This window comes from Delphinapterus leucas, chromosome 2, assembly GCF_059928025.1.
Source record: "Delphinapterus leucas isolate spDelLeu-1000000601 "Yukka" chromosome 2, BTC_Dleu_Yukka2, whole genome shotgun sequence".
NCBI classification, from domain to species: domain Eukaryota; kingdom Metazoa; phylum Chordata; class Mammalia; order Artiodactyla; family Monodontidae; genus Delphinapterus; species Delphinapterus leucas.
In genome coordinates, this window is record NC_143130.1 from 32,245,418 (window position 1) to 32,270,729 (window position 25,312).

At 42.1% G+C, this 25,312-nt stretch overlaps 1 protein-coding gene across 8 annotated transcripts in view; it reads right to left on the reverse strand.

Annotated features, from left to right (window-relative positions):
• WDR37 (WD repeat domain 37) overlaps window positions 1-25,312 on the reverse strand; it is a 59,160-nt gene that overhangs the window by 32,954 nt on the left and 894 nt on the right. For 5 of the 8 annotated variants that reach the window (XM_022554489.3, XM_089906615.1, XM_022554488.3 and 2 more), the window contains exons 2-7: window positions 15,151-15,328; window positions 11,338-11,434; window positions 7,925-8,020; window positions 7,562-7,626; window positions 4,127-4,262; window positions 3,134-3,205 (exon numbers count right to left, since the gene is read on the reverse strand). In XM_022554489.3, the coding sequence (XP_022410197.1) occupies window positions 3,134-3,205; window positions 4,127-4,262; window positions 7,562-7,626; window positions 7,925-8,020; window positions 11,338-11,434; window positions 15,151-15,288 (604 nt within the window). In that variant the 5' untranslated portion in view covers window positions 15,289-15,328. Of the gene's footprint in view, window positions 1-3,133; window positions 3,206-4,126; window positions 4,263-7,561; window positions 7,627-7,924; window positions 8,021-11,337; window positions 11,435-15,150; window positions 25,088-25,312 lie in introns of those variants that run through there. The other 3 variants (XM_089906614.1, XM_089906617.1, XM_089906616.1) reach the window with 3 other exon arrangements.

Genomic DNA, 25,312 nt, shown 5'->3' on the forward strand with positions numbered 1-25,312 from the left:
TGAAAAATGCTAGAAGATGCTCTTTTACCATTAACACTAGACCAGAGAGAACTGTGGGAAGAGCTGGTGAAAACTGTGACTGCCTTAAAAATGTTAAATAGAAAATGCCCCAAACAAACACTACTAACAAACAGTATTAATGCTCCCAATTTCAACCATCAATTGTTACTTTCTGGTGTCTATGTGAACTCCAGCAAATCAGTGTTGCAAGCAGGAACATTTGTAATACTCACGGATGACCACAAGGTTTAAGTGAAGAACGCAGGCAACGTGCTTAGCCAAGAATCCGGCAAACAGTGGGCGCCAATGACCACCAGCTGCAGGGCCAGTTTATTCTCAGTACTGTTTACACAGACGTTAACAGCACAACATCACTACCTGGGGCGGGGGGACCCCAGCATGTGTGGGTGCAACGAGGCCTTAAAGCCCAAAGTCAGCGGGTCGGGCCAACCCACAGCCCCACCAGCAGCTTATTCACAGCACAACTAATGTCACTCACAGCAGCCACATGAGGAATAGAAGAGAGGGGGCCAGAGACCACAGTTCCTTATAACAAGCTCTAAGATCGTGTGTGTCTAACAAGACACATGCCCCCACCCGGCCGGCTCCACTCGGCTCCCTAACGCCAGGGGTTAGGGGGTGCGTGGGGGGAAAGGGCACAAACCTCGGGCACCTGCTCTCTGCAGGCAGCTCCGCCAGTCCACAGGTGGGTACATTCTGCTCAGAGGACCCAAGAGGAAGGAGGCAGGCGCTAGGCACGTCAACCCACCTGCAGGGAGCTGTGCTGATTAAAAACCCCAGGGCTCCACACTCCCGTTACAGTAACTCAGTCACACAATCAGCACCACCAGGTGGAAAAGGCAAAAGCAGGGCGTAAACAGGACAAAGACAGTGCCCAAAGCAGCCTGTGCTCTGCTCTCTCCTCAGACTCCTCTAAGTGCACGACAAGTCTAGAAAGAAACAGGCACAAACTCATAGCAACAGAGACGGAAGACAGTGAGAAGAGGCACCCGGGAAACGCCAGGGTGCAAACACACGGGTGACCACAGGGGGCCAACAGGACACAGGGGTGATGGCACCTGAGTGGACACAGGGGTGATTGCAGGTGACTGAGTGGACATGGGGGTACATTTCTAGACTGCCAAGTCCCACCAAATGTCCAACACAATGCTTTTTTAAGAAGACCTAAAAGACAAATCCTAAAGTCTTCCAGAGACAAATATCCAACTACCTATGAAGGACCAAGATTCAAAAGAGCATTATTAGACTTTTAATATCAATCCTGAAAGCTATGAAAAAACAAGTCAGGGACTTCCCTGGTGGCGCAGTGGTTAAGAATCTGCCTGCCAATGCAGGGGACACAGGTTCAATCCCTGGTCTGGGAAAATCCCACATGCTATGGAGCAACTAGGCCCGCATGCCACAACTACTGAGCCCACACGCCACAACTACTGAAGCCCACATACCTAGAGCCCGAGCTCCGTAACAAGAGAAGCCCCTGCTCACCGCAACTAGAGAAAGCCTTTGCGCATCAACAAAGACCCAACACAGCCAAAAATAAATAAATAAATAAATTTATAAGAAATAAAAAATTTTTTAAAAAGAAAAAAAAAAAAACAGGTCAGCAGAGCACTACCTTCATTTTCAAAGAAAAGTACTTCCTACATAGAAGACTATACTCAGCCAAACTACCCATCAAGTGTAAAGGTAAAATACATTCTTCAAGCATTTTACAGTCTCAAAATTTTTCCTGTAAGGCCCTTTAAGAAGGAAGCTACTGAAAGACAGGCTTCCCTGGAGAAAGAGAAAGAACAGGGTCCAGAAGACAGGAGGTAACAGAGGACAGAGGTGGAGAGAAAGTCCAGGAGGACACAGGAGGTAGACTGCAGGCATCTGTGCTACAGTCCTGGGTACCAACTGTCAGAGGGAGGGGAGGCTTCAGGGAGGGGCCAGAGTGACAGCAAAGGAACACAGACATGCAGGGAATGCCACACTTCAGGCAGATCTGCACGGAACAAGACCAAAATAAAAGGCCACTTTTCCCTTCAGAGGAAGCAAAACTAGGGATTGCAAGTAAGGTACGTGCTTGGGAGCTGTGAACTATATGGATGCAGCCACAAGTAGGTAAAACCTGAACATCCATTTAAATGGAAGTTGAGCCGTAACCATTTCACGATGACAAGGAGCACAGAGGGAGGGAGGAAGCAAGCCAATCTCCTTCTCCTTAATAAGAGTCACTTCCTTGTAGAAAACTCCAAAATTAAGAAATAATAAGATAGACTAGTTTTTTAAATGGAAGAAAAAAGCAAACTCTTTAAAACTGTTAAAAGTGGTCACCTTTTGAAAAGTGAAAATGAGGAGTGAGGAGGGATGAGCAGGAGACTGCTGTGAATTTTTTATACAGGTTGGCTAACACTTTAATTTTTAGGTTGTCTATTTAGCCTGTCACATCCACTGCAGGCAGCAGCAGCCGCCCAGACACAGACCTGGGGGAAGACAGTGGGTCCCAGCTGGAGGGGACGGCAGATGAGGCAGGAGTGTATGTGGGGCGGGGACATTCCATGTGGGAAGGTAGGAGCTGGTTTTCACGCTGAGGCGACAGGGACAGACAAGAGCAGGTACCCTAAGAGAAGGAGGAGCCTGGCCACAGCCCTGACAGGACAGCAGGTACTCCCTCCCCCAACAGGACGGAAGACACGCAGAGGAAGTCCGTGGGGGACACGCCTAACCCTGGAGGCGGAGGGCGGACACCACTGCCAAGCCTGTCAGCAGGGGTGAGGGGTGAGTGGGCCGGGGGGCAGCGTGGCACATGGCCTGGAGCCGGGGCGCTGGGAGGAACAGAGACATCTGCCCACCAGTGCCCACAGGAAAAAGCCCCACATCCACACCCACCAGGATCCCAGGGGCTGACACACAAAGCACCTCCGCACCCGAGGCCCCTCCCAATGGAACACAGTTCATGATGCTAGTGCACATGTTCCAGCTCCAAAGTGTGCACAGGTGGCCAGCTTTCTACGCCACCCTTGGGACAACGCTGTTCAGGGAGCTGAGCTGCCCTCCGTGAAGCTCACACAGTCAGAGGCAGAGGCCCGGCCCTCCCTGGGAGAGGACGCCCAGTGGTCCCACTGCTCACCTGACCCCACGTGGCCCGTGTACTTGGCGAGGCTCCGCCCCGTCTCAATGCTCCAGAGCAGAGCCGTGTGATCTGCAAGATTGAAACGAACATGAGTGAGCTGCCGATTTTATGGTCTTTTTAATAAAAGAGGAAGATAAAAATTCTAAAACTGAAAAGTTACATCACCACCAGTACCTCGTGCAACTGTGCTCAAACTTCTCTGTGATCCAACTGATCCAAGAGGATAGGAGGCCGGTGACCCATCCGAGGCCACAGAACCAGCAGGGGGAACCTAGAAACCTGAATGCCTAGGCACTGTGCACTGCCGGCACCAGGATGGGGACTTGGGACACAGGGGTCACTTGAGTCAAGGGCTCATTATTTTGTTGAAATATTAAGACTTTTCAGAATATCAAAAGCTATATTCAAATGCAAGTAGCATCCAAATCCAGTTACAAATTATTTGAGATAATACATGCTCTTTGGACCTCTCCTCTCTGGGCAGAGTAATAAAAAGATAAAAAGGAGACTTAATAAGGGAAGCCTGAAACAAAATGCCGATTATCCAAGTGAGATTTCAGAAATATCAGAAAAGGGTCTCTGTATTCTTTTCTTAAACTGTAATTTCCAAAACAATCTGGGGTGCTCACATATGAACACAGTCTTAAAAGAACTTTCTTCATCATTCTAATGACGTTAGCATTTCCTATTTCCACTATAAAAGGTAGGAGCTAGTGAGTGAGTAACTTTTCACAGGCTGGCAGTCATTTTCCACAAGTGAGCACATTTTTAATTTTAGGAATTTTTTTCTGAAGGATTATTAGGTTACGCACCTTAACTAGCTCTCAAAAGCATCTCCTCTCCAATGAGGAGAAAGGGGGGGTCTCTCTAACACCACCCTGGGGCTCCTGACGGCGGACTCCTCTACATGCTTAGGTTTCAACGCCACTCGGCCACTTCTGCTTCCAGGGCAGGCCACGGCTGCCAGCAGTGAGGCTGGTGTGGACTCACCGGCAGATGCGGTCCCCAGCACCACAGGCTGCGTCCTCGCCACACTGACGTCCCAGATGCCATCCCTGTGGCCGATGTACTCCTTCACGAGCTGGCACACTGCCCTGGACGTGGTGGTCTTGAAGCTGGAGACGATCTGAAATTGTGATGGTAATTTACTGAGCGAATGTGTTTAAGTTAAAAAAAAATAAGACAGCATGTCTTGAAGATGCATAGATCACTGAATAGAAAATTTTAAATGTTACAGCAACACAACATAGGTGCAGCTGGATCTCACATAGCAGGAAGAAAGTCCTTACGAAGGCCTCGGAAGAACCCCACGATCCCCCCACTTCCAATGCTTGCCTACCTGTGTACCTTACACGTCCTCTCCCACAAATCCAAACCATCAGACAAAATATCCAAATTTTCAAAAAAAAAAAAACTTAGGAAGGTATACCCCAAACCCTTAACGCTAATTATTCTTATTACTTGGGAACTTGTGCTTTTTTATTTTTGGTAATTCATACCAACCACATATTATCAAGAGGAAAAGACTCCAAGGCAGGGGAGGAAACAAAAGACAACACTTGTAATAGATGAGGTTACTGAGCATGGGCTCAGCACCGGCCCTGCACTAGGAAAGGGCTGTCGCTCTGCTCCTGTATGACACAAACAGCAAATAATTCTCACTTTCTTTTATAAGTGCACGAGGAAGATGCTAATTAAACACAAAGAGTTTGGTTTCTAAATTGTCTAAGATAAAAGATGGCTTTTCAGCTTTTAATTAAATTAGAATTAAATTAATCAGAATACTGAAACCGTAAAATCAAGTGAAAAAGAAAAATGGGTGGTATTACAGAGCTGTTTTAAACACTGATTTATTAGCAAAGCCCTAAAAATGTATCTTAATTTATTTTTAGTATAAAGGCTTAAAACACAATCCACTGTTCCACCACCTCAGGATGAGCCTTCAAATGATTCCTGATACAGTGAAAGACTAAAACAGATGCACAACGGAGAGACCCACTCTTCCACAAGTTAAATAAACAGGCTCCACTGACTGGGTTTAAATTTAAAAGAAGGGCAGGATACAATATGAGCTTCCAAAAGAAAGAAGGCCTTGCTCAACCTCACACCCTCACCTTCCTCTTCCTTCTGAAAGCTCATATCCCACCCAACCCGGCAACGCGGTCCCTCCACAAGGAAAAGTGCTTTTGTGCCTCTGGTGCCCTTCAGACGCCTTTAGGAGGGGCGGGGGCAAAGCGCACGGTGAGTGGTGGGAAGCTTCCCAGACAGCACTGTTACGAGACACAAACCGCCCTGACTCGACCAGCAGAAACTGGGGTTACGGCCAACACTCGGTCACGGCCAAGACTCGTGCCGACTGCATTTCCAGAGGAGTATTGGGAGAGGGCATGCAGTTGATGATACTGAGCAAACGGTCTCAGGTGCTGCTTCCAGGTGTCCATCATACTCTGACCGCCTATGAACTACTTTAAAAATGTGGACTCAGACACAACTGCAAAGAGGCCCACAAGACAGACTGAATTACTCCCAGGGAACATTTGTGATGGAAAAGCAGAAGGATGCTTCTGAATTATTCTGCACTGAGATACAACTTAAAGTGCTCTAAAAAGCCAAAACAGGCTTTTTCACAGCAAAAGATACTTATCTTTATAAAAACCTGTGTGAACAATTTCACAAGTTCCTGTAAAGTGGTTTGCCGGTTAGAATGTGGCGCTGCCCCAACAGGCCTTAGAGCTGAGTCCCAGGCCCCCAGGAAGGGTGGGTCTGCGGGGGAGTGAGAAGCCTTCCCGGCTCCACTATGAGAACTCATGCTGTGGCCAGGGCAGAACACGCCAGATCTCCATGTTCACTTTCACTCTTTAAGATGGGTGCAGAGTGCTATGAAGATGGTTTTTTCTAATCCAGATGAATTTTTAGTTTCTAAAATGACTGGGGCTTTAAATATGTCTAACACATTCTTTTAAAGCAATTATTGTACATATTTTTACCTTTGCCCAATTCTTAAGTTTTACTACTCATGGTAAGGGGTAACTCTATATAATCCTTTCTTCCTCTACTTCAGAAATGATCACAGGGAATTCCCTGGTGGCAGAGTGGTTAAGAATCCGCCTGCCAATGCAGGGGACATGGGTTCGATCCCTGGTCCGGGAAGATCCCACCTGCCACAGAGCAATTAAGCCTGTGTGCCACAACTACTGAGCCTGTGCTCTAGAGCCTGTGAGCCACAACTACTGAGCCTGCATGCTGCAACTATTGAAGCCTGCACACCTAGAGCCCGTGCTCCTCAACAAGAGAAGCCTCCACAATAAGAAGCCCGAGCACCACAACGAAGACCCAACACAGCCAAAAATAAATAAAATTGAAAAAAAAAAAGGAATGATCACAAAGTTTTGGAATTCTAAGACCATACACTGTATACATAAACTGGAATAAACAATATAATTCAAAACAATATAACAAGAAGTTAGATAAGGAAGAACATAACCCCACCTGACATTTTAAAGAAGTAGTTTAATGTTAATTTATTAAAAACTGCAAAACTACTAAGTGTAAGCTAGATAATACAGAATAAAAAATTTTAATTAGCCACTTATACTCTAGAGTAATCAAAGGAAACACAAAAAGTCAGCAATATTCAGATTTTTAAACAACAAAAAATTACCAAAGACTTTCAAATAAGCAAAAATAGCATAAGACTGAAGCTGCTCCTTGAATTGCAGTTCATCTCACTGTAGATATCATAATAAGTAACTTTAAGCTGAAGAGAGCAAATTGGAAAAGTAAAAAGTTAACATTAACTATAGCCTTCACAGCAGACTCACCACAAATTTCAACTTTTTTCTAAGGTTTAGCAAAAGTAATGTACACTCATTAAGGTTAGGTAATTAATTTATCTTTTGTTTATTCCAAACACTCCAAAGTGGTGATGCACACAAAATTACCTCAAAATATTACCTCATAACAGTACTCCCCCATAGATAAATTAATTCCCAAATAATTAAATCTTTGCCACTTTAAGCAGGTCAGAAGAAGATAATTTTTAAAAAAGCAAAATATGACAAATATCTCTATTTGCCTTGGACACAGACCTTCACTTCTTGATCATACTTAGAAAATTAAAGAAGCGGTGAACTAAAATGTAACTATACCTCAGAACGTAAGTTCCACTGCTTTATATCCATTTATTACCTTCTCCAAATTCAGAATCTCCATATCAAGCCAAATAACAATACAAAATGTACTTTCCCACAAAAAAAGCCACACTAACACATAATGTATCAACCGCAGTAACAAAGGTAACGTCCAGGTGTCTATGCACTGTGGCCACTTAACATCAACAATACTCCTTTTAAAAATTAGGTTTCTCTCTATTGCACATTATGTGCACACCCTACATACACGTGACAGGCTGAGAGCCACACGTACCTTGCTGGTGGAGGCCTTGTAGGTGGTCTTCAGTTTCTGAGAAAGCTGGCTGGTACTGTGACTGGCTGCAGAGACATAGAACCAACCGTTAAGACAATCACACAACCAAAGCACCATGAACGTCAGAGCTGGGACAGGGAGACAGCTCGCCCCACCTTCTGTTCCACACAGGAGGACAATGCAAGCCAGGGGCATGGGACACGGGGCTTCCCGAAACCTCCTCTTCCTTCTACACCCACACCCAAATTACATTATTCCAAGTCCTGATGACTGCAGAAAGGAAGTGAGTCCTGTCCTCCACTAAATTCCAAACTCCCTCCAAGCGTAATGTGTAGGGCGAGCCCTGTGGGAAGGCAGCCTTACCTTTGGTTTTGAGCTGGCCCTTACTCAGCTCTGCCCCATCAATTGCTTGTCCTTCGGCAGCTAAACGGTCATTAAGAGTCTCGATTTCTCTGCGCACTGAAAAGTAAAACATGTACTTTTGATGTATATTCACCAAATCCAAAAGTGAACACATAAAAATGTTATACATTAGTACTGTCTAAACAAACACAGGAATGATACCCCAGTAAACAAGGTCACATTTACAGAGTTCCAAAAAACTCAAGACATCATTCCAAAATTAAAAAGCCCACCACACTTCCCACACCAGAAAGACCTTGTGCTATCAGGTCCTCAAGCAGGGCTCTTGGATTTCAACATAGTTCGTGTCCTTTGTACTTTATTCAATGCACTTAAAAATGTTATTCTGACACTGTCCAAAACTCAATGAAACACTTACAGTCTAGCTGAGAACACTGAAATTGGGGGAAAAAACATACAATAACAAAACCTAACTATTGCTGCCTGGCACCACAGAGCACAGTGAGGATTATATACCTCAAAGATTAAAAATTCAAGGTGGGGAAAAAAAAAATTAACATTTGGGAGCTCCCTGGCGGTCCAGTGGTTAGGGCTCGGGGCTCTCACTCTCAGGGCCCAGTTCAATCCCTGGTCAGGGAACTGAGATCCCATGAGCCGCGCATGCAGCCAGCACTTGGGCTCTGTGCCTGCCACCACCCAGGCTGCCCACGGTGTGCTGAGGCTACAGGGAGGGTGGGGAGGGTGGTGTGGAAGGAAGGCCGAGGGCAAAAGGCTCAGAACAGATCCAGCCTGAGCATTTGGACATGTTCACAGGCAGCAGGAAGCCACCAAAACCATTAAGCAACTGACAGTGTAAACTCCAAGTACCTCCAGCATTAGTCGTTTGTAACCCTATAGTTTTTCTTGAACAAACTGCATCAACTCATAAAACATAAGACCTTAGATCACAATGGAAATTCAGTAATACCTGGGTTGCTACAACTCTGATAACAAACCCTTAAAATCAGATGCAGTACACGGTACCTAATTTTTATTTGATAAAAAGTTGGAATAATTACTCACTCTGTAAATTTTCAAGGTGGACTTATAAGAGAATCCAATATTAAAACATTAAATTTTCCAACAGCAAAGCTTAAATGACACAGGATTACACTGTCTTCACCACTGATCCACACCAATTACTTCCAGAGTGAAAAATATTTTAACAATGCAAATGCTATTTATTAGTATTCAATTTTTGGAAACAACTTAAAAAACATGAAAATCCTGATTATGGTTACATTTGCATAATATAAATTTTATAAACACAAGCTCTATAAAAATAACAAAAACTGGACTTTCCTGGTGGCACAGTGGTTAAGAATCCGCCTGTCAATGCACAGCACACGGGTACGAGCCCTGGTCCGGGAAGATCTCACATGTCACGGAGCAACTAAGCCCGTACACCACAACTACTGAGCCTGCACTCTACAGCCTGCGAGCCACAACTACTGAGCCCGCGTGCCACAACTACTGAAGCCCGCAAGCCTAGAGCCTGTGCTCCGCAGCAAGAGAAGCCACTGCAATGAGAAGCCCGCGCACAACGAAGAGTAGCAACTAGAAAAAGCCTACACACAGCAACGAAGACCCAACGCAGCCAAAAATAAATAAATAAATTTTAAAAAATTATTTAAAAATAATAACAAAAACTGAAGATAATGGAACAGTGAGAGGGTAAAGAAGGACAGGTTCATTTCCCAACGCTTGACAGTGAAGCATGAATGCATGTGGCCTAAGGCTGACATGGCTAAAATAGAAGATTATTTCAATTTACAAAAATTATCATGACCAAGAAGCCAAGGCAGCCCACAGACGGACCCTGCCTTTCTGACCTCTGCTTTCTTAATTGTGGCCGTGGATGCCTGGCTACCAGCTCCAGAGACACATGGAGAAAATTCCCCGTCCCTCCTCTTAGGATTTGATGATCTGGCTGCCAGGACAGGACGACATGCAGGAGAAAGGAAGGACAGCTGCGTGGGGAAAATCATTCCCAGGGAAAAGCAATTAGAAAAACCTTTCATCAAAAACTGCTATGGGGCTTCCCTGGCGGCACAGTGGTTGAGAGTCCGCCTGCCGATGCAGGGGACACGGGTTCGTGCCCCGGTCCGGGAAGATCCCACATGCCGCGGAGCGGCTAGGCCCGTGAGCCATGGCCACTGAGCCTGCGCGTCCGGAGCCTGTGCTCCGCAATGGGAGAGGCCACAACAGTGAGAGGCCCGCGTACCGCAAAACAAACAAACAAACAAAAAAAACTGCTATGGTGAATGACACAGGTAATGGATCAGTCGTGCCAGGGACTTCCCAACCTGCCCAACTCTAAACTAGCATCCGGGCAGCATCCCTGGATTCAGAGAAAGTGTAAGTCTCTGTATCAAAATCACTGCTTAAGTGTTAAGGCTGGAAAGTTGGAAAGTATGTCCTTAAAACTTAACAGACATTTAAAAAAAGAGGATAAAGTCCAAAACAAAACAAAAATTATCGTGAGAAGGACTAAAAGCAAAATATGCAGAAAATGTTTTCCTTTGCAGTGTGGGATGGGCCTATAGGCAGGGGGTAAAGGTACATCTTGCCTTCTTACACTGCTTGACTCTGTAAGCAAATGAATGCATTGTTTCTAAAATTTTTTTTAAAAATCTAAAGCCAAGCTAATTAAAAATTCTTTTGATTTACCTTTAATAAGTCAAACAGATAATACATTTTAGGAAATTCTCTAAACACAGTATATTTTAAAGAAATGAATCAATGTTTTCTTAATTTACAGTATACTTTGTGTAGGGAAAGTTATAAGATGCATTCGTTCTTCATAAAATCATAATTCAGATTGCCAGGTGTGGTCAGCAGAATACTGCCTACCCCAAAGATAACCTGTGAACACATGACATGGTGGCAAAGGAGCCCTGCAGGTGTGACTGAGGTGAAGGACCTCTGATGGGAGATGATGCTGTGTGGCCCAGGCGGCCCATCCTTCCCACGTGTCCCTAGGAGTAAGTCAGAGATGGACAAGGAGGACTCTGCCTGCCACTGATGGCTTTGAAGATAAAGAGGAAGGAAGGCCATCCAGCCAAGGACAGGGGGAATGCCAGCAAGATGGGGGCCTCTGTCTTCACACCACAGGGAACTGAGATCGCAACCCAAACCAGCAGGAGACACACTCCTCCTCATGCTCCAGAAGGAGCACAGCTCTGCCAACACCCTGCCTTGAGTGTGCAGAGCAGGCAGATAATAAACGTGTGCCATCCTGAGCCCCTAAAGTTTGTCAAAGCGGAACAGAAAAGGAATACAAAGGTGAATGTCTACCCACAAATTAAACTCTCAAATATTTGTATGGAGAAGTGAAAAGTTATAAAAGTATTTAAAATAAGAGAGATACTCACATTCTAAGTTTTCAATATAAAGGTTTTCAAATTCTCTTTCTATTTGACCAAACAGTTCCAAAAGGGTACTGCGAACCGAGGAAGGCAGTTTAGAATCCTGCAGAAAAAGAAGATTCTGCTTAAAAGGAACGAATGAGTGAACGAGAAACTCTGACACCAAGCACCAATGTAATTTTTCCAAAGTGAATTATTTAAACTCTTATTTTACATCTTTACGTATTTTATTTCTTATACATAAACACTCAAAGAACTTAAAGTTTCTAATTTCTACAGATGAAACTAAAATCACATTGTATAAATGGTTACCCAGGATGGCATGAGATTTAAGACCAAGCATGTCTTCAAACATGTAACTTCCTTACACAAGGAAAGAAACAAGCATACCTTATTCAAAAACTCCCAAATTTGTAGAAAATGAAGTTATAAAAAGTCTTTAAGCTCTAGCATATGGTATTATAAATTAATTTTAATAAGCTGTTTACTAATAGAAGATGTACCTTACAGTCCTCATGTTCACTGTGCTTCAAGCAAAATAAACTGGATCATTTCCTGTAACTCTACTCAATACCTAGAAGATTGTTATAAGGAGGGAAAAGAACCCTCAGCTGTAAGAGCAAAACGTGTATCGGCTAAATGAAAACACCCATGTGGAAGCTCCCAGGCCTTCGCAGGTGCTCTGCCCACCACCAGCACCCTGCCCCCACCGGGCGGGAAGTCAAAGGAAGCAGCAGCAGCAGCTTCCTGGGCCCGGTGTCCTAAGCACCAACTGTGTTCTCAGGCACTCACTTTCCAGGCACTGCTGGTACTGACAGAGGCTATGCTCCACTCCAACCTCCTGAGGGTGTGGCCTAGACAATATTTTGTATGTGCCCCACCCTACCACTTAAGAGTTATTTTCAAACAAAATTCTTAAAAGATATTTCTAAAATAATGTTTCAATGGTTAACTGATGCCAATGTAATTTTCCAAGTGAGTTTTCAAATTTATATGCAGCATAAACTTTTTGATGTTTAATGAGTTGCAAATACAAAAATAAGACATAATGTTTATTAAATCCTTTCTCAGATTAACTTCTTAGGAAGACAGGAATTTTAGGCAAAATGATCTGTAATGATACCAACGTTTAGCAACATGTTTTGAAATAATCACAGAACATGAACGTCAACTTTACAAGCTACTTAAAGATATGTGACACCACTTGTTTAAAAATTCAATCTGGGAGAATTGGTGATAAGCCTCTCTCAACAACCCTCTAAAATACCAATGAAAATCATGGAAAAAAAAGCCTCTCTCAACCCCCCCTCTAAAATACCAATGAAAATCATGAAAAAAAAAAAGAAATGACATCTTAAAATAACAATGAATGCAAAATAAACCATCACAATTAACGTCTGACACCCTGTCCACCTGCCTGTGGCCTCCCCCTGCCCGTTCTCCCGCACCCCTCATCCACTTAGCCCTCCTCGAGGGGCGGGGGCGGCACCGGTTGAGAGCCTTGCGGGCCCCTCCCAAGGCCAATCTCCTCTTCCGTGTATCAATTCCTACTCACCTACCCTCACAGTATTTAATGTTAAGGTCATTATTCAGCAACTGAAACGTTACCTTTACTTCGAATGGTAAATGCAGCTTCATGTAAGATATAATTGTAAAGGGAGACAATGTCAGCATTAACTTCACTTGATAAAATAAAGACAATCAAGAAGGAGACGTGCAGTGAAAGGGGAACTTGTCGACCAGAGGCAAGCGGAGCACAGCCCAGCTCTGCGGTTGCCCCCAAGTGAGAGGTGCTGAACTTCTAGTATCATTTGAGAAAACTCATGACACAAAAGCTAGGATTCAGTAAAGTTCTAAAAGAATCTGTGTTTTGTCACAGCCGACGTGAAAGAGGAGGCAGGAGGCCCCTTTCCCGGCCTCAGTTGATGCTTCCCGGTGTAGACACGGGCCTCCCACCTCTGAGCCAAGCACCAGTGCCTCAAATGCTTCCGACTCGTGAATCCAAGACACAAAATTCCCGTAAAGATTCCCCAAGAACTGACAGCTTGACTGCAACCTTGTCTAGGGTAATGACCTATGGCTCCACTCAGATGCCCTGATCATTGGCCTCTCGCACCCGAGGTCTGCCCCTCGCCTACCATGCCAAGTGCCCATGCCCAACGCCGTCACCGCTGTCCTGCTGCCACGGAACTGGGCAGAGCACCCCCACCAGCCCACAAGGGAGTTCCTCGTCCACCAGCAGGCACCACCCGCCTGCAGAGTTCTGAATGACCCTCATAAAGGGTTACCCCGAGATGCAACTACCTGCTGGCTCTACATCACAACGGGGACAGCGCAGAAGGCCCTGAGAACATGGTGTTACCAACAGAAGATGCCAGCAGAGGCGGCTGTGGAATTGTCACTGCTTGAAATTAAAGTAAATCTAACAACTTAAAAGTATCTTAGACTACCTGCACTATCCAAGGGGGTAGCCAACAGACACATTTGACTAAATTTAAAAGTAAGTTAATTACAATTTTTTGAATTCCTCAGTCCCATTAGCCACATGTGGCTCTTGGTTCCCATATGTGATAGCACAGATCTACAACCTTCCATCACAGAAGTTCCACTGCACAGCTCTGATTCAAACATTCCTTATGAGAAGAGATCAGAACACAGACACCCACAGAGGGGCGACCTTGTGAGGACACAGGGAGAAGATGGCATCCACACCCAGGAGAGAGGCCTCAGGAGGACCAACTTGCCCACACCTGGACCTCCAGCTTTCTGCCTCCAGGACAGGGAGTAAGCAGTGTCTGCAGTTTAAGCTCCCAGTCTGCAATGCTTTGCTACGGCCATCCGAGCTCACGAAAAACATCAAAGCCATTTTGGAGGCTCCTTAAATCTATGATTTTATTTCCAAATTTAAGTTAAAATGCAACCATTTCATTTATTCATCCAGTCAACACATAAGAGGACATTAAGTGAACGTTTACCACGTGCCAGAAAAGGCGGCGCTAGGCTCCAAGCACACACAGCTGCCTCCTAGAAACACATCCTCCACATCCCGGCTTGCTTCTAACAAAGTCAATATGCAAATGAGCCAGTTTCTCAGATTTAAGCCGTATTTTCCTTTAACATTATGGCTGATGAATTAGTTCTAATTGCAAAAGAATGATTATAAATTTATATGTATTTATTTTTTTTACGTATATACTTACGCCTATGTAAAGATACAGCAGATGTAGCTATAATTTATTTTATCATAACATGTATTTTATTTAGGCTTCACGACAATGTTCTTTTAAAAATCTAACATTTTCTTCATCATAAAGTAACTAGGAAAAGTAAAAGCAAACTTATCAATAAAATATTAGATCATTTAATCAAAGGTGGTACCAAATTATCAGAAAGACATAATGTAATAAACAGCAGATAACACACTCAACTACAGCAAACACAGGATAAAGCCAAGAAAAGTTACTGAAACATCAGATTCCAAAAACTCTGCAGAGAACAGAAAGAGATCATTATACCTGATTCTCTTCTCTTCTGGAGACTCTGAGACAGAAAACCTAACTACACTGTCAATTCACCTGTACAAAGAATAAAAACTAGTCCAAACTGTCACACCCACATTTTTTATTAAGTACTGTAAACACATTAACCTGGAAACCGAATTCTGTCTCTGTGTAAGCTGTTGACAGCAGTTTTAACTGGTTTATGAAGGAGGCTGTGTGTTTTGGTAACCCACACTTTTTCTCTACTTTGGAGACCTGCATATATTTGGCTATGTTTGAAACACTGCAAACATGATCCACATCTTCACCAGACACTCACTTGTCCCTCTAACATGTCTCTCGGCAGGCCAGTCCTCTCCTGCTCTGAGCTGTTAGTTCTTCGTATGGAAAGGCTGTGAGATTTGCGTTTCTGTTTTGCTTGGCGAGCAGTTGAACAACTCCCGCTTTCTGTGGGCATTACTTCTGAAAGGTGATATCCTGGTCACTCCTGCAAGAAGCTAAACAGGAGCAGGAAAAACAAGTACTTTATTTCTGACACAGCAAACTGAAATGAAGGAAAAATAGATGATTACTTTTCATTGCAAATTTCCTTACTATGTTAACATTTATTATGTAAATTAGAATGTGATAAATTATCATGTTTTAAGATAGAGACCACAGCCTTTATTAAAGAGGTAACTTTTTATCAAACTTCATTAACATCCTTTAAAAAAAAATCAAACAGCAAAGAAGGGCTTAAAATAACAACTCTCCCTTAGCCCACTCTCGGCAGACTCAGCCTACTCCCCAGAGGGAACCAATCCTAATTGAATTTTCCAGGCTACAGATTCTAGAGCAATGCCCTCCAAGAGAAATCCAATGCAAGCCACACATGTAATCATAAATTTTCTAGTAGCCACATTAAAAAAAAGAACAAGTGAAATTCTAATGATCTAACCCAATATGTTTAAAATAATATCATTTTAGTCAACGTAAAAAACGCAAACGGGGTATTTCAGTTCGTAAGCTCCCCATTTTCCTTCATACTCACAATGCCTCTTGCTTGGAACCAGCCATGTTCCCAGTACACCTGTGGTCAGGGCCGCCGTTACACAGCATACCTGCACGGCATTCCAATATCCACATAATGCAAACATTTTCCTTTACCCATTTTGGACATTATCTACTCATTTCCTGCTATTATCAATTCCTCCTCCCAATATAATCACATCACTGTTAGCTAATTATTTTTTTTTTTCCGCTGAGCCATGTCTTAGTTGTAGCACGCGGGATCTGTCTTGCCACGTGCAGGATCTTTAGTTGCAGCATGTGGGATCTAGTTCCCTGACCAAGGAACGAACCCAGGCCCCCTGCATTGGGAGTGCAGAGTCTTAGCCACTGGACCAAAAGGGAAGTCCCAGCTAATATGATTCTAAGAAATATATTTACACATGAGATTTTCCTTCTTCAACTGCACATTTACGTCTTGGACGTTACCTACTCATTTTTTGCTCTTATTGGTCCCTCCTTCTCCCAATCTATCTATTTTAGTGCATGTAATTTAAGTATGTACTTATGTTTCTTCCTTCTTCAACTACTGACAGTATCTTTGGGTCCTCACTCTGTAAGGTGTAGAGCATCCCACCTTTTCTGAAGCCCACCCCACAGCCATACATCCCCCAACTTTGCTGTCGTAGAACGTTATACAAATGCCAAGCACAGAGTATGTGCCCTCTGGAGATTCTGAGCTTAGCACTCACAGGACCCGTCCCCTTGCCATGTGAGCCAACAGCCACCTCCTTTTGATTGCTGGTGCTGTTCCAGTGTGGATGGAGTACAGCTGTCTTAACCGTGCAGCTACTGCAAAAAATTCTGGTGCTTTCCAGTTTCTTACTATTGTAAATAAAGCTACTATGACAATAATATGCAGGCTTTTGTGTGAACTTAAGTTTCTACTTCTTTTGGATGAAGGCCCAAGAGTGAGACTGCTGTATGTTTAAAGAAAAAAAACTAAAGATTTTTAAAAATCTTTATTGAGATATAATTCACACAAACTCCACTCTCCCAAAACTTTTAAATTTTGATGAAGTCCAATTGATCAATTATTTTTCTTCTAAGAATCATAATTTTAGAGTCATGCCTAAGAACTTTTGACCAGTCCTAAATCCCAAAGTTTTTCTATGTTTTCTTCTTAAAATTTTAGTTTTATAGGTTACATCTAAATTTATGAGCTATTTTTGGGCTGATATTTTTATAAGATGTGAAGTTTAGATCAAGGTTTTTTGGGTTTTGTTTTTGTTTTTTTCTGGTGATATCCAATTATTCTAGCACCATATGCTGAAGACTATCCATCCTACACTAAATTGAGAAAGTTTGGCATCTTGATCGAAAATCAATTGGCTTTATTCCTATGGGATTATTTCTTGGTTCCCTATTCTGTTCCGCTGTTCTGTGCTGTCTTGAAATTAGTGATTCCTATCACTTACAACTTTTTCAAAATGTCTTAGCTATTCCAGTTCCTTTGCCCTTCCATATAAATTTAGAATAATCTTGTCCATATCTACAAAAATCCTGATAGGATTTTGATAGGAATTGTGTTTAATCCGTTTACCAATTTGGAGAGAATTGGCATCTTTATTATGTTGAGACTTCCAATCTATGAACACGGTATATAGGTTTTAGATCGTCTTTGATTTCTTTCCTCAGTTTTGTAGTTTTCCCATAAAATTTCTACACATACATTCTAAAATTACCCTGAAGATTATACTTTTATTTTTGAGCAATTTTAAATGACACTGTATTTTTATTTCCATCTCCACATGTTAATTGCTGGTATACAAAAATACAATTGATTTTTGTGTACTGAGCTTGAATCCTACGTTCTTGTTGAGCTCATTTATTAGTTCGAGATTTTTTTGTAGATTATTTGGCATTTCCTCTGTAGACTATTATGTCATGTAAAAAAAGAACAGTTTACTTCTTCCTTTCTGATCTGTATGCCTTTATTTCCTTTTCTTATCTTATTGATCTGGCTAGAAATTCCAGTACTCTGTTGAATTAGAAAGTGATAGCAAACGCCCTTGCATTATTCTGATCTCAAGGTAAAAATATTCAGTTTTCACCATTAAGTATGATGCTAGCTGTAGGTTTTGGGTAAATATTGTTTTATCAAATTGAGAAAGTCCCCCTCTATTATTCATGTTTTGAGAGTTTCATAAGTGTTAAATTTTGTCATGTTTTTTCTGCATCATTTAATATGATCACATGGCTTTTTTTTAAGGTCAATTACACTGATGATTTTCAACTATTGATCTAACCTTGCATCCATGGAATAAATCCCACTTGGGCATAGTGCGTAATTCATTGTTTGTTCTCTCATTTTGTTTCTTTCTTCTGCCTTCTTGTAGGTTATTTGAACATTTTTTAGAATTTCATTTTGACTTATCTAGTTTTTGAGTTTCTCTCTTTCATATAATTTTTCTTAGTGGCTGCTCTAGATTTTCATTAACTCTTTACAACTTATCACAGTCTGCTGATCATCAACTTCTACCAGTTCATGGTAAAGTGTAGAAGCCTTACTTCCTCTGTGTCCCTTTGCCCTCCCCATTTATAACACAATCATCTTTAGTATTTCCTCTATACACACTAAGAACCACATCAGATGGCTATGGTTCAACCTTCAAACCTAATTTCAGATAAGGAAGTCTACTGATTTACCAATTTATTTTTTCTTTCCATTGTTCTTCCTTCCTGGTGTTCCCACATGATTTCCTTTCTGTTTAGAGAATTTCCTCTACCTATTATTTTAGGGTAGGTCTGCTGGTGACAAATCATTTGAAGGATGTTTTCACTTGATAGAGAATTCTAAGTTGATAGTTCTTTTCCTTCAGCACTTGAAAAATGTGCTACTTCCTTCTGGCCTCTGTAGTTTGTGATGAGAAATCCACTATAGGTAAAGGAACATTTCTCTCTCTCGCTGCTTTTTCATCTTTGGTTTCAGAAGCTTGACTATGATGTGTCTCAGCATAGATTTCTTTGAGTTTATCTTGCCTGGATTTCACTAAACTTTTTCAATCTGTAAGTTTATGGCTTGCCAAATTTGGGAGATACTCAACCAGTATTTCTTCAAACATATTTTCAGCCTCACTATCTTTCTCCTCTCTTTCTGGGACTCTGATGATAAGAAAGATAGGTCTCTTGTTAAAGTCTCACAGGTCCCTGGGGTTCTGTTTACTTTTTTCCAGTCTATTTTCTCTCTATTGTTCAGATTGGGTAATTTCTATTGTTTTATCTTCAAGTTCACTGATTCTTTTCCTCTGTCCTCTCCATTCTGCTGTTGGAAGAATGGAAAGGACAGGAAAAGAATCAGTGAACTGATTCCACAAGCTCATTTACTGTACTTCTCAGTTCTAAAATTTCCATTTGTTTCTTCTTTATATCCTATATTTTCTTCCTGAGATTTTCTATTTTTCATTTGCCTCAAGTGTTAGTATTTCCTCACTGAAAAACTTTTATGATGGCTGCTTTAAAATACTTGTCACTTAAGCTTCAATATTGTGGGCACTGCTATCAGGCGTGGGATCTGGTTTCAGTCTTCTATTACAGCAGGCCTCTTCTGACATTGCCCCAGCAGGCAAACAAGGGTGCGGTCTTGTTTCTGCCAGGTGGATGTAGAAGGTGGAGATGGAAGTGAGGGCTTCCCACTCAGCTTCCACTCATCTGGGTGGAAGTACTCCTCGTTAATGCCAGGCGGGGTTAGAGTTCAGCCTCTCCCTTGGCCTCTGCTCGTATCAGAGGCACTGAACCAGGGGTGCTTTGTTACTGTGCCCTACACGGCCTCATTACCACGGGTGATGGTAAAACTCCTGAATCTCTACTAAGTTTCTTCTGAGGCCATCCCAACAGGAAGAAGGAGGGTGTTCTTTGTTACCACCCAACAGAGATGAAAATCCCAGCTCCGTACTGACACCACCAAGCACAGAGTGTTGTCTCAATACAGACTGTCAGGGGTAAAAGTCTAGATTCCCCACCCTGCCTTTGACAGTAAGGGTGAGACAGGGGCTACAATGTTTTCTAAACATGTCCTGTCTGGCAGGCTGTCTCTTTCCTGGTCTTTTGGCTTTTCTTGGGGCTTGTCTGAGCCCTTTGGTGTTGCTGGGTTGCTGGTTTCTCCAGGCCCAAGGCCGGGATGTATGGGGCAAAAAGAAAACCCAGGAAACTCAGCCCTGCATCATTTCTCAGGTCCCCATACATCTAGCCAGTCTACTTTCTTCTCTCCACTTTTCAGTCTCATATTTCTTCTGTATTTAATGCCCAGTGTTTTTAGCTGTACTTGGAGGAATAGGAAAAGTACATCTACTACAAAGGCAGAGATCTTTTGAGTCTCAAATTAGACATGTATAGGCCTTGGTTTAAAATGGCAACAGAAAAGTAAGTCTTGTTTCACAACCCACTAAAAACATTCAAATTGGTCAATTCTGTGTGTTTAGGTTTAAAAATCTGAAATCCATTAATCTATTAAAATTATCACTTACTTTTTGTAGCATTATATAGACAAAATTTAACTCTCAAATCTTTTTTTTAAAAGGACACTTAAAAAAGGTTGCTTTTTTATCTCTAAAATTCTCATTAAAAAAAAAAATCTTCCATTCCCCTCACTTTTTTGGATATTCAATTTGTCAAAGCAGGTCACAAGGCCAACCCAAACTCAAGTAGAGGGCTGAGCCCACCTCTTGATGGGAGAATGAGAAAGAATTTGTGTAATCCATCACACCTTATTTCACTCACTAGTTTTGGTTATACACTGAATAACATTCTGCTTCCCTAAAAAATAACAGTGACTGGAACTAAATAGTTTTGCACTTCAGATATTTAGTAGAATAACATGGATATAAATAACCCAATTAAGTTAAACACCCACTCAGAATAAAATCCATAGAAGAGCCCAATGGTTAAGAACATGAGTTTGGGAGTCATACAAACCTAAGTCCCCCCCCACCCCACACCCCAACCCCTCAAAGGGTTGGCTCTTTTCCATCATGAAGCCTCAGCTTGACCATTACTTCCTCAAAATGGCCTCCCTTGACAAGCGCTAGTCACAGCACTTCATGATCCTCACCACGCTTGTACTTAGATCTTATTTATAGTTTGCTCACTTAATGAATGTCTCCCCCGCTACACCATCAACACAATGAGGACGGGGACACAGTTAACTGGGGCCACTACTGTATTTGTTAGGCTTGACATAAACACATCCTCAAATATTTGTTGAATGTATGCATGAATAGAAATGGATGAATGCTACATCTACCACTGACGGGCTGTGTAACCTTGGTCTAGTTACTTAACCACCTTCCTAAGGCTTAACTGTGTCATCTTTAAAGCAGGGATAATAACGGCATTATTTCATTAAGTCACTCATCAATAGTCCTCTCATCTGTAGATGAGCTAGGTACTGGGAATGTTGTGGTGAAAGAACAGGCTTGGTCCCTACCCTCAGGTTGCTTAGAGTTGAGGTGGAAGACAGACATTAAACACACAATCTCATAACTTATTACAGAAGCCATAAATTGTGATGAGTGCTTCGAAAGACATATGCAAAAATTATGAGGCCAGCTATTAGCTAAAGAGTTACAAAGGTCATTCTGACAAACTGGCATCTAAATCAGGACTGAAGAATTCCTAAGAGTTAACCATGTGGAAAACAGAAAAGGGAGTAAATATTTTAAGGACAGGAACAGCATGTGCAAATGTCCTGAGCCAGGAACGAGACTAGTTTATCAGAGATATTAAAAAATAAATACTATAGCTACAACACAGCAAACAATGGAGAGAATGGTGCAAGATAAGTGGAGAGACACGCTTAGAGTCTGTTCTTTCGTGTTTATAGTTTATCGTAAAATAAAAAGGAAGCTACTTACAAGTTTTTAAGCAAATAAGCAACACTAGATTGGCTGCTATGCGAAAAATACATGGAAAGATAAGATGACCATGAATGAAGCCAGTTAGGAAGTTACTGAAACAGTCTAGGCAATAAATGACGATAGTTAAGATTAGAGGCAGATGAATGGACTGGATGGGGGGGTGCTGGGGGTGGGAAGAGAGAGGTATCAAGGATAGCCCTTGTTTCTGAGGCAAGAGGTAGGTGAAACGGAGATCAGATTACTGAGATGAGGCAGCAGATATGGAGAAGAAACCAAAACCTAATACTGAATATATTATGTTTTGGCAATGTCTTTGAATATCTAACATACAAGGAAGCAAGAGGTGTACGGGTCTAGAGATGAAAAGAGAACTAGGCAGCATGTATAAATCTGGGAGAGGTCTACACAGACAGTAAAGATGGTCAGTTTGACTCCATCATGCCTCCAGGTCCAATGCCTTACCATTATTACGCTTCTTCGCAAGAAGGGAAAAAAAGGTTATATTACTGGTAGATACAGACAACAAAAAATAAAACTATCAGTCCCCTTACATGATATATGGAAAAATTAATTTCGATTAATTTTTGACAGAACAAAATGACAACGAATCTTTTTCATGAAATTTATCTGAAAAATCTGAGCTATAGAAATTAGAGATAGTTGAAACAAAGGTATAAAGAAAAACTCACAATGGCAGAATCTGTGGTTGGTAGAATTTTATATACACAAAAAAAGATACTGATATTTAATTTGAAATGTTTGAATATAACAAATTTACGTTATTAAGCAACTCCTATGATCCCAGTGAAGAATATTCCAGTAATTTTTTAAGGGAAACATTTAGAGACTATTTAAGTGCGCCATATACAAAAGCTGACCAAGAAATCAAACTGATTTAAAGGAATCTTATGCAGAAATTATATTCTTCATAAAAAAAAGGTCGATATAATTCTCTTTTTCAGTGATTATACATATTAAATTACTAACTTCATACAGCATCTCAGTTGTCAAGATTTTCAACACAGAGATTTATCATAGTCACCTCGCAGTTTATAAGTTATGTTTTTTATAGGAACAAACATATCAACACCCTGTGAAAGCTCAAGAAAAAAGGATACTATCTTTAGACATTTCAATCAAGGAACAAACATATTAACACCCCATGAAAGCTCAAGAAAAAAGGAGACTACCTTTAGACATTTCAATCAAGCAAATAAAGGAGCAAAGAGCTTCTCTTTCCTCCCTTAAGAACTTCATCAGTAGCAAGTTTATGCATCTGGTAAGCATAAACTGGGAAGTTAATGCATTCCCTAGATTCTACAAATTGGTGATAGGAACTGTGAAAATTGCAGTATCAACCCTCCTTTCACCTCAACAATTGTGTCCCTTAAGTATCACATCACCGGCATTTCCAGCCTCTGTATCTTCAGTAGGAAATAAGCAGTCTTCTTCACAACTAACTTAAAATCCTCACCTTCTGCCTGTCCCTAAGCCTTTAACTCCTCCCTCAACCCCATGAACCACATGGTGTTGTTCTGGGCTTTGCCTGCTTTTGTTGGTCACTTCACAAAATAGTCAATACACTGGTCATCTTTTCCCATTGATCAATTTCCAACCAAACACATACATCTCAAACAATTATAAATCTGGAAGAGGTTTTGGTTCCCCAAAACCTGGCCTCAAATGATTTTTTTCATACTGATTTTCTCTCTTAGTAACTTTCTAAACTGTGAAGTCATATGTCAATATGGGTTCATAATGCCTATGCCACACACTGTGTTATTAACATTCAAAGATTATCTGGCTAATTCAATTTCTGTCTCTTCCTGTAATTTCTTCAGCTAAACTTTACCTGATTTCTAATTCTTCCAAAATTAGATCTGTAGGTTTCTCTAGTTCTTCTAACATCTTTTAAATTTCTTTTTTTTTCTGTTAATCTATCACAATCTTTTTCCTGAAACTTTTTAAAAATTTTACTCTTGCCTCTTCATTCACATCCTCCATCTTGTTCCCCACAGTCTTCACTGGTCCCACCACCACTTCCTTCCTTCCTTCCACAGCTCACCCTGGTGGAGAACAAGCCCTTAGCCCAGGAAGGGACGTATCTACCGTGTTCACCTCAGTCCATGGGTCAGTGTTAGCATAAATCTTATTTAAATGTCTGATAACACGTTGAGGGGTTTTGCAGGATGACATTATGGAGAATGGAGCAGGTTGCAGGTGTTTGTAAAAAGAATACTGAAGTGATGTAGCGTGGAACCTAAGCTAGACAAGAAGGGAAATACAGACAAAAGAAATGATGGAGAGATACTGATGGGTTGGGAAGTCTGTGGTGAGGCTCAAATGGATCAGTAACTACAGAGTCACTAATACTCACAACACCTCTGTGAGGTACAGTTCCCGAGTACTTAACAGACTAAACACTTAGTCAATTGGCCATGGAGCTGTAAAAAGAAAACTTCTTCACACAGGTGAGTAAGCTGCTTTAACCAATATGCACTGTTTCACCTCAATACAAACTAAAACAGAAGCCCGAAATTCCAAGATAACCATCTTTCTTCAAAACAGTCATACTAACCCTGTATCACAGGGCATATGACCACTTTAAACAGAAGGTTTATGTGACTAAAAGGTCCTACTGGTTTTTTAAACACATTCAAAAAAGTATAAATAGTCCCCTCCAAAAATCCCACCTCCCTATCCTATCGGTCAAACAAATGAATTTAATATAAACTCTCCTTCTGTCCAACTCATTTGTCCTTGCTATATACTGCCACATGCCTATTACCCCCACCTACAAAACATTACTCACAATTCCATATCCAGTGGAATTTTTAAACACTTTTCTTTTAGCAAGAGAAAAACACCTGCCTGAATAGTAAATGTCATGAACGTTAATCATGTGTACAAAATGGTTAAAGGATATAATTTGCATATGGCACTTAAAAATACAAAACGTGACTGGACTTCCACAAAAAGGTCGGTAGAGTTTTTCATAGCATTTCATTGTGTAAGCACCGTTACTGAATTCCTGGAGGCAAACACCAAACTCTACTGCTGAGCGACATCAACCAGAGACAGCCCCGCAGTCCACCCTCGGTCAACCCGGGTAAGGTGTCCTATCGTTGACCCAGTCGAAGGCACGAAACACACGCTCACCAGCTCTGGACGTGAGACGGGACTGGGGACATGTATAACCGGAAAACAACCAAGACTGTTTAAAGACCTTAATTGTTAAGGTCCTCGAATCGCGGACGAAATACGTAACTGTGAAATCTTCTTAGTAAAACCAGGACTAGGGAATTCAGAGGGCTGTCGGTACCCCTGGGGGAAGGGGCTGGGGTGTCAGCTCAAGGCCAGGACACAACAGGTGCGCGCGGCTGTCCAGAGCTCTAAGAAAGGACACTCGCCGATGCCTCCGTGCGAGCACTCTGCAGGACGCGAGGCTGCACACGGACCCGCGGCAACTCCTGCCCAAGGTCGCGGCGCCCCTCCCGCGGCCCCACACCCGCTAAGGGGCCCACGGCCCCCGGGCTCCTGCGCGCTTGCGGGCGGGAGACTCCCGGGCACCTCGAAGGA